This window comes from Mustelus asterias, chromosome 9, assembly GCF_964213995.1.
Source record: "Mustelus asterias chromosome 9, sMusAst1.hap1.1, whole genome shotgun sequence".
NCBI classification, from domain to species: domain Eukaryota; kingdom Metazoa; phylum Chordata; class Chondrichthyes; order Carcharhiniformes; family Triakidae; genus Mustelus; species Mustelus asterias.
In genome coordinates, this window is record NC_135809.1 from 41,017,517 (window position 1) to 41,032,800 (window position 15,284).

Sequence of the window (15,284 nt, forward strand, 5' to 3'; positions counted from 1 at the left end):
AAAACCACACAAACCATTCACAAGAGGCAGGTTTTATGCAAATTATGTTACAACTATTCCTTGTGTAATATTTACAGGCTTAAGGAGCTTGCAAAGTTGGTTCTGGAAGTATTACACTTGACTGCAATTTTCTTTCCATGTGTAGCTCAGAACGGCTATGGTGAAAGGTGAGACCGGGACAATGTCAATGAATGTGAAAGTACCAGTCGATCAAGGGGTAAGATATATATTTATATTTGTCATGTTCTTTTTGTGTTATACTCACTACTTTTCACCCTTTGGAAAGAATTAGTGCACTTCCATTCTCTAGCTAGGTTTTAGTGGGCCTTTTATTTTATTTATTTCTGTCAAGCTACCCTGTCAATTCACAATTTCATACAAGAATATTTCATATCTCACATCAATTGAGGGTGAATTACTTCTCTCCCAACTTGTGTTAAAGTGCAAGCTTTCTCCTTGCCCAACCATAGAACAACTAAGATCGAAAGATTATCTTATGAGAAAATTGAATTGCAAACATATAATTAACAGCTAATGATCTCATACACTGAAAGTCCTGACCTGAATAGTAAGTCTGTGCATAATCAGAAAATCAGTGAAAAGGAGGCAAGTTTGGGAAGAAACTGACTCTGGTTGGCACTCCTATGGTAGTGAGCATAGATACTTCACATCAAAACAAGCAGCACAACAACATGGACTATTACAAGGAAATGATGGTCAAGGTGCTAGCATTGAATTCTTTAGTGAAGTGGACTGCACACTTAGCTTTTCCATCTTGGTCAAGCTAGTAAACTTCTGTCTCTATTGTATTGTGGATCATGGGGCTTGTGGAGTTGGCACCCACGAGCTTCAGCTACCTCCCACCGCCCTCAGCATGGCACTAGATGGTCTTTTCTCTCTGTGCTAAACAATCCTGAATTTCTTTCCTTCATCTCCTCAACAAAAGATCCACCCCAATGACTGAAAATTGGACACTGTTCTCCCTGCTGGTCTCTTCACACCAGCATGCTTTTCTTCTCTGCTGGGTTTGTACATATGTCTCTTTTAAGCGACTATAGGGTTGTAAATACTGTGGTAGTACATTAATTACAGTCCCTAATTATGTGAAATTCTGTTTTTATACTTTGCAGTTGCAGCAAGCCATGCAAACATAATTTTAAGTTTATCATCTAAAATGTGGTTCAATCAAGGATTAAAGGTCTAAAATCAATTTCTTATCCTTTTTCTTATCCCATAGTGGATTGTTATCACTGGCATAAACACACTCCATCTTTTTATCTGCGAGTCTCTACTCTTTTTCTGAACCTTTCTGATTCCTTAGATTGCTGGCAGGCCACCTCAATGTCTTGCTCTCAAACCTCTACCAATATTTTTCTGTAATTGCCCAGTTGGTGAGGCAGGTTCTTCATTTAGTTTGCCCACTCCTCTGCTCACTTCATGAATTAACAACCCCAGCTATGATTATGAACTGCAGACACACACTGGCTATTACTTTATCAGGTACCAAAACAAAGAACTGCTTCATTATTCTGCCTTTTGGTAATATATGCATAGAATCAGGAACGATTGACCACAATAATGGTGCTTGCAGCAGAACAGATCTTTTTGATTTTTCCAGACATCCAAAGTTTTTTCCACCTTTACGGTTACATCGATGGTATCACAGTGATAAATGAGCTGTCTCCCTGCTGTTTAGTTAGTGGAACTTTGGGAACTTAAAATGGATGCTATACCAGAGCAATTGCTGGAGATTGATTATCAGTAGAGGTTGAGACAACGGGCTTTTAATTACAGAAGATGTCCTCTAACATTTGTGACTTTGTGTGGGATATGAAGTAACTGTCACCAGGTTGTAATGGAATCAGATGATTGATTTTGATATTTAATTGGGATTGGTCGAAGTTACTTTGGCATGCAATGCACGAGATGGGACCATTACATTAAATTACCGGTTTATATAGATCCGTTGCAGGTACTTGACAGTCTTCAATCTCAATGTCACTCAATGCCAATGAACGAGGAGGTCAAATGTAATTATAAATTGCAAGAGTCAAATCCAACATCCAAACAGTGTGAGTGAAAAATGATAGGATGGTTTGACGACAAATCCATTATCCATTTGTTGTTTTGGAGCTTATAACAGCATTCCAGCATATGTAGAAGAGGTTTTTCTTTTAAGAGTAGGAATGGATGTGTAGATCAATCTAGGTAGGATGGCTGGTTCCCTCCCCTGAAGGACATTGGTGAGCTTTCATAAAAATTGACAGCTTTTATTTCCATTTTCTTGTGCAAGTCTACAGATTAGCAGATTGATTAAGTTAAATTTCACAACTCTCCATGGTGGGATTGAACTCTCAACCATTCCTAACCCAGACCAATAACCACAAGGTCTCTATACTCATTGCTGACTAGCATATCCAGTGTTGGTGCATGAGATTAATGCAGTCCAAAATTCCATTGCATGTCCATGGAAAGTTTGTGTTACTTCAATGCCAAATTCACACCATTTATCTCAACTGCAAGGTAGATTGTCACTAGTTGATCAACAGAACCAAGTTGTGGCTTAGGATTGACAGGACTTATTTCACCCGAGTGTGTGGGGTTGTCACTTTAGCTGCATACAAGATTAGTTTTGTATGTTAGTTAAGCAAGGATAAGAGGAACACATGCTTGACACACATATCAAGGTATCTGCATATTGTGAAAGTGTTGTTTGGCAAAGCTTTCTGCATATATCCCCAGATATAAACTGACTGTGTATCTTAATTCTCTGCAAGAATATTTAATTCATACTAATTCTAAATCTTTCTCTTTTTGAACTTGCAGAAACGTGTCTTGTTTCTAACCAATGACTATTTCTACACACATATTGATGACACGCCTTTCAGGTGACATTCTGCTTTCCCCTTTGTGCTTCTGTTAATTTCTAGAAAAGGCATCTTATGAAATCAAAGGATGCACATCAGGTGATCTGTGGAAAGTAATATTTATTAATTGGGTGAATGAATCTAAAGCAAAGAACAAACAAGGAAGTTTATTGCACTGTACCACTGTCCAGACATCTCAAACGTATTTTCAGTTTATAAATAAAGCGATAATTTTAGCTTAAACTGGCTAAAGAAATGAAAATAATGTGGGCCCATCACTGACTAAGGTGGTGTGTCATTGAGGGACCTAAAAGACATAGAGATGTCTTTCCCACGTTTTAGCACTGCTCCAACCCCATAACCCTGATTTGTTGAATTGGCATAGAGAACCTCCTCCTGGCAGGTGTATTATCATCAAGAAGGGGCTCTCCAAGGAAAATCATAGGAGTGCAGCAATGGGAACACCTGAAAAGGTGGGAAGCCAGATTACTGGGTCAAAAAGTCCCAAGGTATCAAACAAAATGTTAATTGATAGCTTCATCCTAAACCAAGTGGTTGGTAATTTCACCAGTAAGCAATGGTTTTCAACAATTGGAGATCTGGAAGAGAACTGAAGCCTGGTCCCATGTCCTGATTGCCATTTATCTTCAGCGAGTAAGAGCCAACAGATAGTGGTCAGAGGGAGGAGGGAGTGTGGATGTTGGTGGAAATGGCAACTAAAACCATAAGATATAGAAGCAGAATTAGGCCATTTGGTCCATCGAGTCTGCTCCACCTTTCAATCATGGCTGATAAGTTTCTCAACCCCATTCTCCCACTTTCCTCCATAACCTTTGATTCCTCTTACCAAACAAGAACCTAGCTATCTCTTAAGTATATTCAATGACCTGGCCTCCACAGCCTTCTGTGGCAATGAATTCCATAGATTCATCACCCTCTGGCTGATGAAATTCCTCCTCATCTCAGTTCTAAAGGGTCGTCCCTTTATTCTGAGGCTGTGCCCTCAGATTCTAGTCTCCCCAACTAAGAAATTTGAGCTTGGGGTGTGGAGGTGATGTTGAGTCTCTAATCAAGTCTTTCTTGCTGCTTTTTCCTCTCATACTTTTCTGACATAAGAAACTTGGGCACAATGCCTAATGCCATTCTAACTTTATTGAAGGTCACTCAAAGCGACATTTTATCACACAGAGAAAATAAATTAGGTCACTGAGATAGGAATTCCTCACTGCCTCATTTCTGTGTTTACATGCACAAATTCAGAACTGTTTCTCCAGGGAATGCTCAGAATCTCAAAGAAACGTCAAAGGCAGAGAGTTTACCAGTATAATAGCATTTGCAAAGCAAAAAGCAATTTATTTTAGTCAGCTGAATATCTGACAGGTGTCGAAGCCCATTATCCATGAGGCAGGATTTTCCAGCCTCATCTCTTGTCCCACCTAAGTTAGTAGATTTTTGGCTGGCTTACCGGATCAGTTGCTCTGACACACTGCCCCAGGCCGGAAAATCCCAGAACATGTTTAAGAGTTTATAATCAAAACTACTAAAAAAATCTATTCAAGTGGAAGCTTTTTAGCCATATAGAGTGTACATTATTTCTCATAGGAACATACGTTGAGGGTACAGATTTTGTGAGAAAGCTTTCGTTCTTTTGATCTGTGTAGCTCCTGGCAACTGGACATCCTACTGAAACCATGTATTTTCAATGAGCCTTCAGTTCCCTTGGACCTAAGCACTGAAATTCCTTCCCTACACCACTTCACCTCCCCACCTCACTTTCCTCCTTTAAGACAATCCCTAAAATCTATCTTCTTGACTAAGCTTTGATTATCTTACCCAAAATCTCCTTATATGGCTTTGGAGTCATTTTTTTGTCTTCCTGTGAAAAACCTTGGACAGTTTGTTACATTAAAGGCACCGTACAAGTACAAGTTATAGCTGTTGTTGTTCTACAATGATGAAAATTGAAATGCTCCCAAACCTGGAAATCTAAAGGAAAGAAAGACCGGTTGATTTTAAATGTTCCCGATGAACAGCCTGCCTGCTGTTGCCCATTTCCTACCTGGCAGGACAGTTCCTATCAACCCCAAAAAATGCTCACAGGAAGAGCAATATTTGTGAACAAACAGAAACATTGACATTTGCCGTAAGCCCTTTGTCAAAACAGTGTCTGTTTTCTCCACAGATGTTGACAGTTTCCAATTTTCTCTATTTTCACTTCACCTTCTTCAGGTACATGACCTAAGAGGGCATTGGTAACCATGGACTCCATTGGATTGGTCCATGATTATGCTTGGCAAAGTATTGCAGTGATTTGCTGTTGCCTCCTGCAGTGTAGCTGATCAGGAAACTCTCCCACTCTTAATGATTGCCATCAGGCATATTGAAAGGATTTACAGGCTGATAATCAACCTGTTTGGCCACATTATGAATGCACATTTCATAGCCATCAAGTCCTGAAATGGGACTCGAATCCAGAACTTCTGGACTTGAAGTAGGGATGCTGTCACTGCACCCAAAATCATCCCTATTTCACCACAGAGTGGAATGGCAGGACTTTTGTAGCCAGTGGCTTATTTTAAAGTACCTTCTGCATGCCCTGAGTGCAAACAGAAACATATACAGCTCATAATAAAGGTACTGACAAATTATACTTATATAATAACTTTTATAATTTAATTATTTTCTTTTCAGCCTGTGTATTGTTCTTACGAGAGGACATGGTGAATCTCTATTCATTGGAAATGTATCTGTGGAAGAAGGTAGGAATGCATTACCTGTTAAAGTGAATTAACATTGGATCATGCACCATTAGCACTCTGAGACCTGTTACAGAGGTCCTGATATTAAAAAAACAGTACATTGAATAAATAACTCAACTTCAGTAAAGTGGAGTTCTTCCAATGGTTATTTACGTATGGAATAAGAAAAACATGTTACCTACACATGAGACTGATTTAAATAAATCTGGCTACCTTCTCTGCCTCCCACATCTGAGTCCAGTGGCAAGACAAATTTAGATGTCTGACGATGAAGGCCTGCATTAACCGATGCATCCAGATCAAAGAGCAGAGCTTGCAACAAAGCCTTGCTACTATGCCCAGGTGGCTAGATAGTTAGCATATTGTCTCGGTCTGCAAACTCTGCCACGACATTCCTCCTACACTCAGGAGGTGGGTGTCTCAAAACCGTGGCGTACCCTTCCCTAGTTTAGTCCTTAGCTCCCTGAAGTGTGGTCGTTGCGATGTATGAGCAACTACCTGGAGTTATACGTGGGAGTTGTATAAACAGAAAGGCACAAAAATTGGGGACTACCTTAGGTACAGATGGCAGATAATGGAAGCTTTCTTCTTCTCAGTCTAGGCTGAAGTTGAACTCAGCTAGGTGAACTGAAAAGGTGGTGTATCCAAATGCTTGATACCATTGTTTTTGATGGTTTGTTATACTTTGTGACTGATGCTGCTTATTTAATAGGAAGAATACTTTAAGTGTTCATTCTCAACAAATTGATGTGTCCTTTGAAGTTCATGAGATATGAAACCGAGCTCCAAGGTTGAATGTGTGCCTATGAAACCGCTGTCATTGTTTTCATTGAATGTCCTACATACTACACATATCTTTCCTCCCAAGTCTGATGGTAGTCACCTTCAAAAGTGGCATAGGCAGAATAGGGCTTGCTCACTACAATTGCAGGAGTGACCTGCTGTAATTCACAAGTTAATTCCATTTGAGCAGGGTTTCTGCAAATATGAAGACAGTATTTCCCAAATGGAGTCCGGGAATAGGGAAGCAGAGGCTTTTAAGCCAAAGAAGCTTGCTGCAAAATTCATTGTTGATCCTCCTGCAAGCACTGACATATAAGCTAACAAGCATCTACAGCACCATGCTACTTACCCAAGACAGCTCTACAATGAGAATGCCAAGATCTTGACTTTACATGTATGGCAGAATGAGGATTGATTCGTGGATCCATCCCAGCTACTCACCTGATACTATATCATTGCATCTCATTGTTCAAGCACCATTAGGTCAGGGATTTATGCTATAAATAGGAAGACAGTACACTGGGTGATATACAAAGTACAAGTGAACCCAAGCAGTTGAAAGTGTAATGGGAGAACATAAAGCATATCAGCAGAGAGTTGAATTCCATCTTTCTATGAGAACAGCCAGATGTGCTAGTTGATTACAGTTGATTACCTGGCAGATTGTGAGGCAAGGGGTTGTGATAAAATTACATGGACCGGATTCCCTCCAGGATCCTGCCTACCCTAATCCCGATGCGATTTTACAGTGGGATGGTCAGGGCTTCAGACAAGAAGCTTGCCCATGCCCCTATTATGACTCTTACGTGGCCACTCAATGGCCTTTTCCTGCCCAGCCTCAATTTTAGGTGGGAAGAGGAGGAGGTTGGGGGAGGGGGCGGGGGAGCACATCAATTGGAAGGCCCCTGAAGCCTGGGCACAGCCTTCCCTCAGGGAGCTGGTAGCTTCAGCACAGCACCAAGATCTGGCCCCTCCCAACCACCCAAGACATCCCCTACCTTCCCCTCCCTGAGATCCCAGTACCTACCTGAGGTACAGCCCTGGGACATAATCTCAGGTATGGCGCTGCAATACATCTTCCAACCACTGCAGGGCTGTGCCTGGAGGGATTGGTCGACAGCTCCCCAAGGTGGGACATCCATCGGAATTCCTGCCTGCTGCCAATCAACACTCAATTAAGTGTAAAATGGCAACAGGCCTGTGGGTCTGCGTTTATTTTGACTAAGATCCTGAAATCACATACCTGTTCGAAAACATTTCTTACCCTTCTAAATTAGCTGTTGTGACCATTGTTTTAAAGTTCCTTTAATTGAACCAAAATCTTATATCTTTCTGAAGGCTCTTTCTTAATCTTTCAAATAGCCTGTGTTTATTTTTGATGTCAATTTTTTAAACTATTCACTTAATCTTTCTCCATTTCTGTTCTCTCAACTTCTTCAAATAATCCAGCTACCTACATTCTTTTACTGAAAGCATTAAGCTAGTTCTTGTATATTCTTCTTTCAAGTACATCTCATTCTTCCTAATTTATCTTCTCTAAACCTCTACAGGTCTGTTTCTTGTAAAATAATAAGTGTTATTTTATAGTTTATTAGAACAGACAAGGGCTGAACATCGATGATCTTTCCAGAACACTTCCACTGTTGGCCCAGCTGGAGTACATTGCATGAACAAGGAATTGGACTTGGAATTAGGCCAAATCTTGATAACCCCAAGCCTTCACCTTTCATACAGCTACCAGGAGACTTTATTTGGAGTTTCCGTCTACTTCAAAGAAGGCTATCTGCATCAGATGAGTGCATGATGAAGGGAAGGCATCAATCAGTCCCCAATAACTTACCTGTAATCTTTTGAGTATTTTATTACATCTTCATGTGATTCTATATTCTCAATCTTCCCCCAATATAACAGTAGTTTGTGGCTCTTTCAAGAAAGGAACATGAAGTAATTTTGAATCGCTAATTAATTTTTATTTTAAATTTCAGGGTTGCACGATTTAGTCCAGCCTGACTTGACAATTGCAAATGAATGGTAAGTCGGTATTGACTATATGCTGCAAGACCTACATTCGTACAATGAGATGTCAGCCAAATGGGCTGCCAGCTCTGATGAAGAGTCATCCCGACTCGAAACATTAGCTCTACGCTCTCTCCACAGATGCTGCCAGACCTGCTGAGATTTTCTAGCATTTGCTGTTTTTGTTTCAGATTCAAGCATCCACAGTATTTTGCCTTTGCCATTCTATTGTTCATTTGTGATTGGTACACATGTTCTAAGTAGGAAAAGAAAAGAGAGACTTTCACAAGCTCAGAATGTTCTGAAACATTTTAACGTAATGTAAGAAATACAGCAGCCAATTTGCACACAGCAAGCACCACATAATACAATGTGATAATGACCAGATCAATGCTTTTCAATGTTGATTGAGGAGTAAGAATTGATCACGACACCAGGGATTTTATTTCTTTACTTCAAAATAGTGTCATAGGATCTTATACATCAATCCGAGAGTGGAGTTGGGGCCACAGTTTAACAGTTCATTGGAAAGATAATGCCTTTAATAGTGAGCACTCCCTTAGTACTGCACCGGAGTGTCATATTTTGTGATCAATTGCCTGGAGAGTGACTTGAATTCACAACCTTCTCTCTTAGAGACAACAATGCTAATTGTGCTAATTTGGTTAACATATGAAGCTATTTAATTCATTGTTTAATTAACTTGAGGTTTAATATCTTGCAGACAATAAATAATAGTTTGGAGTGCACTTTTATTAAGTAATTAAAAAGAGGTAACTTTATGTGAACAACAGCTTGGATAGCCGGATAGCTCCAATATCAAAGAGATAATGGCATAGTGGTGATGTCACTGAAATAGTAATCCAAAGGCCCAGGCTAATGCTCTGCTGTCAAGTGTTCAAATCTCACCACGGCAACAGTGGAGTTTAAGTTCAAAATCTGGAATATAAAGCTCATCTCAGTAAAAATGATAATGAAATTCTCATTGATTTGTCGTAAAAGCCCATCTGGCTCACTGATGTACTTTAAGGAGGGAAATCTGTCATCTTTACTTTGTCCTGCATGTGATTTCAGATCCATAGCATTGTGGCTGACCCTTAACTTCCCTCTAGGGGCACAGTGGCTTACTGGTTAGCACTGCTACCTCACAGCGCCAGGGACCCAGGTTCAATTCTGGCCTTGGGTGACTGTGTGGAGTTTGCACATTCTCCCAGTGTCTGTGTGGGTTTCCTTCAGGTCCTCCGGTTTCCTCCCACAGTCCAAAAATGTGCAGATTAGGTGGACTGGCCATGGTAAATTGTCCCATTAGTGTCTCAAAATGTGTAGGCTAGATGGATTAGCCATGATGAATGTATGGGATTGCGGGGATAGGGCAGAGGAGAGGGCCTGGGCAATATCCTCTGTCAGAGAATTGGTGCAGACTTGATAGGCCGAATGGCCTCCTTCTGCACTATAGGGATTCTATGAAATAGCCCAGTAGGTCACTTAGTTTAAGGGTAATTAGGAGTGGATAACAACATTGATGGCCAGATCACATGAAAGAATGAACTTCCATAATCAAGGTTTTCTCATGAACTTCCATAATCAGGGTTTTCTCATAATCCAGATCTTGCATTCAATGGGGTTGTTGTAACACCTTTAATTCCTGAGAACAGGGGAAGATGAAAACAAATCTGAGCCATGAGAAAATTGGCATAATGGAGGCACAGTGTTAGCAATGCTGCCTCACAGCGCCAGGGACCTGGGTTTGATTCCCGCCTTGGGTGACTGTCTGTGTGGAGTTTGTACATTCTCCCCTTTTCTGTGTGCGTTTCCTCCGGGTGCTCCAGTTTCCACCCACAGTCCAAGGATGTGCAGGTCAGGTGGATTGGTCATGCTAAATTGCCCCTTAGTGTCAGGGGGACTAGCTAGGGTAAATGTATGGGGTTATGGGGATAAGGCCTGGGTGGGATTGTGGTCGGTGCCGACTCAGTGGGCCGAATGGCCTCCTGCACTGTAGGATTTTATGATTCTTTGATTAAGTCATTAAGATCAGCCAGTTGAATGCATGGCTCAAAAGATTGGTGAGGGAGAAATGATTTAAATTCATAATCCACCAGCACTGGGGAAAGAGGGAGCTGTTTCATTGGGATGGACTTGGCCTGGGACCAGTGTTCTGAAAAAATAAATTAACTACGCCATAGATAGGGCTTTAAACTGAGTAATGGTGAGGGGCTAATGTGTTCAATTGAGACAAAATTTAGAAATTTAAAGTGAAAGGGCAAGACAATGATGTTGAGTAATGATATGGATAATGATAACTAGAGTGTGACAGGAAAGGATGGAGCATGCATACATAAGAGGGCAACAGCAAGGTCACAAATAGGGAAAGTATAATAAGACAAAACGAAAGTCACTTATATGAATGCATGCAATATACAACATGGTGATATATGATTTGGTGCCACAAATAGGGATAAATAGATGTGGCCTGTTAACCATTGTAGAGGCATGTTTGCAAAGTGTACAAGGCTGGTGTTATGACCAGGTAAGAAGTGGTGGCTCCTATCTATTCAACCTCCTTGGTTTAAGTTTATTTTTGATGAAAATGTGCCTTTTCCAAATCAGAATGCATTTAACTATTTAAGCTCTGAGCAATAACTAGGCAATCAAACAAGGCTACCTTGGGCAGATTTTCTGTCCTCCTCCCTCCCCCCTAGCTGTTTTGTAGTGACAGAGGTGGCCCACCATTGGCTGGTGGCAGGATCTCCTGGTCCCAGTATTGTCAATAGATTTTCCTGTTGTTTGCACCCTCCACTGCTGAGGAACACGTGGCGGGGGCTCGCCGTCGATTGAACCAGAAGATCCCACCAATGGGAACAGTCGTAAAATTTCAGCCTTTGGATCAAAGAAAGCGCAAATTTCAACCTGAGGAAAAATAACTAAAATGTGGTATGAAGCATTTAGCCTTCATGCAATTGTTCAGATCCACACACATGCACACACACAAACACACACACATCAGAAGTAAGGGGAGTTAAGTTAAGTCAGGGGTTCCAGACATTAGTGACTTGAGATCTACTTTTTCAACAGTCATCCTAACACGATCTACCACCATGGCCTTCCCACCTTCCCCACAGGGACATTCAAGCATGCTGCACAATGTAGGCCTTATATTGCCTCTCTATGGATAAAAAGAAGAAAAATGCACCAAGAACACTCTTTCACACTATTATGCAAATAATTCCTCCCCGAAAGTCATTTGTAAACTGGATGGGTTTTTAACAACAATCTGGTACTCTTGTGGTCAATGGTTCCAGAATTTTAACCTGGTTTAGTTAATTGAATTTAAGTTCTCCAACTGCATGATGGAATTTAAACTCTTGTCCTCCAAATCATTAATCCAGGCCTTGGAATTACAAATCCTGTGACATAACATATGCTTCTGTACCCTAAGTTGCAAAGGTTTAATGTTGTGTCATATTCAGTTGGCATTTATTCCAGGGGTCCAGGATGTATTGATGAATAAAAATGAAACATGAATAAATGAAGACAGTTTTTGTGCTCCTTACCCACTTGGAATTAGGTTGAGACCTAAGGATAGCATCTTAGAATAATTCAGTAAAGGGTGTTTGTATTGCACAAGACTTTTGCAGTCAACAGGGGTAGAAGGGAGTTATATATCACCAGCTTGGGCAAAACAATAAGTATCTAATTTACTTTCTATTGTATCATCATATAAAATTTGTTCGTGTTTTCCAGAAAGAAAGTGCAGAAAACACGTGCCACACTTGTGCTGACTTGGCGCATGCGCAGTGCTCAGAATGCACACACCATTCGTGTGCCGAGTGCATGTTGCACAGAAAGTATGTGGTCGACTGGGAAGGAGTTCCTGATCGACTGGTTGACTGCAATCAATGTTTTGGGTACCTCTCGGTTAAGTGTTCTTGGATCGTCTTTGAGGTGTAGATTTTAAACATGTGGCCTATTTAAGTTAGTTGGTTTCTTGGATGTGGTTAGATGCAAAGCATTTTGCAATTATTATGAGATCTCAGCTCACTGGTAGGTTTCTGGTAGAGCTGGCTTCGCAAACTGGGAGAGAGCAACCCTCAGCTTTTTTCCTCTGTTGAAGACTTTGTGACACTACCTGTGTCACTTGCAACTCTCTCTAGTGGCTGGGCAGCCCTGCCTTGAAATACCTCACCTATTGTGTTTCCAAGAAGTTCTGAGTAGGTCTGTCAAAGGCAGCCATTGTTTCAATATCCAATACCTTACATTTTTAATGTTTCTTTCTTGGACAGTTATGAATTTTGATGGGTGTCTTGTTTATAGAAAATATCTCTCTCTTCACACTTCCCGAAGGGAAGTGGTTGGTTTCTCACTTTCACCTTGGAGGTGCCTTGCATTTTTAAGCAGTTTGCTGTGACTCAGTTCAAATTGCAAAATTTCCAGTCATTTGAAAAACTATATTTTCAATTCTAGAGGACATAGCCTTATAACACTGGGAACTGAATTTTCAAGGGTATTTGGCATTTTGGAAGGATAGACAGGACGGCAAAGGAGGTAGAGTATCTGTTCAGTATTTGAAACAAGCTGTTCCAATGTAATTATTTTATAGATCACTTTATTGCTGAGATGTCATATTTGACCTGATGCTGTAATATTTTGGATCCTGACAGATTGAAAAGATTGTACTTCAGTGAAAAATTGTAGCTCTAACTAATGGGGTCTTTGCTTAACCCTCTTTGGCAGGATTTATTGTGTAACTGACATTGATCCAGCCCATCGAAAGCTGACGCAAAAACAGGCTGTAATTCGCTATCTTTCCGGGAAGGATCCAGATCTGGAATGTGAGTACAATATTATATATAACTTCAACCTATTGTTTACCGAGGGTAACTTGACAGATTAACCATTTGGGAGCTTGGTGAGTGAAAGAGTTCAGTAAAGAGGGGAAGGAAGTGCTCCTTTTTCAGCCTCCAGTATTTGGTTCTTACTTCAGTCAGGGAAAGAAACTGGTGAGTAATTGGTAAGTTATTCCACATGGCAATGCAGCTCAGCCAAATGGAATGTACATCCTGTAACAACATTGGCACCAAAGTAAGAAGACGGATGAGGTCCTGAAAGCAGATTTTAGGGAGTTAGGAAATTAATTGAAAAGCAGGACCTCAAAAGCAGTAATCTCAGGATTACTCCTGTGCCACATTCGAGTGAACATAGGAATAGGAGAACTGGCTGATTAAACATGTGGCCGGAGAATTGGTGTAGGAGGGAGGGCATAGGATTTCTGAGGCATTGGAACTGGATCTGGGTCAGGTAGAACCTATACATGATGGATGGGTTGCACCTTAGCAGGACTGGTACGAACATCCTTGTCGGGAGATTTTTTGGTGCTGTTGGGAAGGGTATAAACTAGATTGGCCAGGGAGTGGAATCTGAGAGGGTGTTCAGATTGGGGAGAAGCAAAACTGGAAGTAGAAAAGTAGTAAGCAAAATTGGAAGGCAGACAAAACAGAAGCAAGCATCAAGTAAGATCAGAACATAGAATAATGTTAAGAAAACCAAAGTTAAGGGCACTCTATCTGAATGCACACAGCAATCGCAACAAGGTTGATGACTTAAAGGCACAAATGGGGGAACATATGTGTGATTTAATTGCCATGACAGAGATATGGCTATAGGGTGACCGAGACCAGGAACTGAATATTCAAGGATATTTGTCATTTAGGAAGGATAGAAAAAAAGGAAAAAGAGGTGGGGTAGAGCTGGTAATAAGGGACATTCTCACATTAATGAGGAAAGATCTTAGATCAAAGGATCAAGATAGAATCAGATTAGAATTTGTTTGGGTGGAGCTAATAAACAGCAAGGGGCAGCAAATATTGGGGGGAGCTGATTATAGGACACCGATTTACATCAATTTACATAAAGATTGGGTAAACCTAATTCGCACTAATAAATTCCAGAGTGTGTTGAGATGGGTTTCTGGAGCAGTATGTTGAAGAAACAACTGGGGATCGGATTATTTTAGATTTAGTCTTACATAATGAGAAAGGGCTAATTAATAATCTTGCTGTAAAGGAGCCTTTAGGAAACAGTGACCATAATATGATGGAATTTTAGATTAAGTTTGAAAGTTATAGGGTTCATTCTGAAGCAAGGATCTTAAATCGGAACAAAGGAAACAATGAAGGTATGAGGGGCAAATTTGCTTTGTCGACAAATACATTTGAACATTTGTCAGTAAACAGGTAATGGCATAGATTTAAAGAAGTAAGACATGGTCTACAACAAATATACATTCCTTAATGATATGAAAACACAACGGGCATGTGAAACAAATGTGGCGAACAAAAGAAGTTAAAGATTGCATTGGATCAAAGAAAGTGTTTTAAAAAGTTGCCAGAAAAAGTGGTGAGCTTGAGGTTTGGGAAAATATAGAATCCAGCAAAGGAGTACCAAGAAGCTGATAAAGCAAGGGGAAAGAGATTATGAATGCAAGTTAGCCACAAGCATACAGGTGGAGTGTAAAAGCTTCTTTAGGTATGTGAAAGAAAAACATTAGAAAGAACAACTATAGGTGCATTACAGGCAGAGACAAGAGAATTTATAATGAAAGTGGTGGAGAAACTATACAATTATATTGTGTCTGTCTTCACAGAGCAAGGTACAGAAAATCTCCCAAAATACTAGTGAACCAAGGGGCTTGTGAAAGTGAGGAACTGAAATAACTTTGTATTAATAAAGAGGTAGTACTCAAAAATTATTTGAAATGAAGATTGATAAATCTCCTGGACCTGATGAATTATATCTCAGAATATTGAAGGATGTGACTTTGGATAATGAATGCATTGGCTCTTTCAAACTTCTATAGAAATAC

The 15,284-nt window shown here is 40.4% G+C and overlaps 1 protein-coding gene across 1 annotated transcript in view; it reads left to right on the forward strand.

Moving 5' to 3' along the window:
- LOC144499221 (voltage-dependent calcium channel subunit alpha-2/delta-4-like) overlaps nucleotides 1-15,284 on the forward strand; it is a 422,353-nt gene that overhangs the window by 140,445 nt on the left and 266,624 nt on the right. The window contains exons 19-23 of the mRNA XM_078221339.1: nucleotides 146-217; nucleotides 2,827-2,888; nucleotides 5,559-5,626; nucleotides 8,395-8,440; nucleotides 13,157-13,254. Coding sequence (XP_078077465.1) covers nucleotides 146-217; nucleotides 2,827-2,888; nucleotides 5,559-5,626; nucleotides 8,395-8,440; nucleotides 13,157-13,254 — 346 coding nt within the window. The remainder of the gene's footprint in view (nucleotides 1-145; nucleotides 218-2,826; nucleotides 2,889-5,558; nucleotides 5,627-8,394; nucleotides 8,441-13,156; nucleotides 13,255-15,284) is intronic.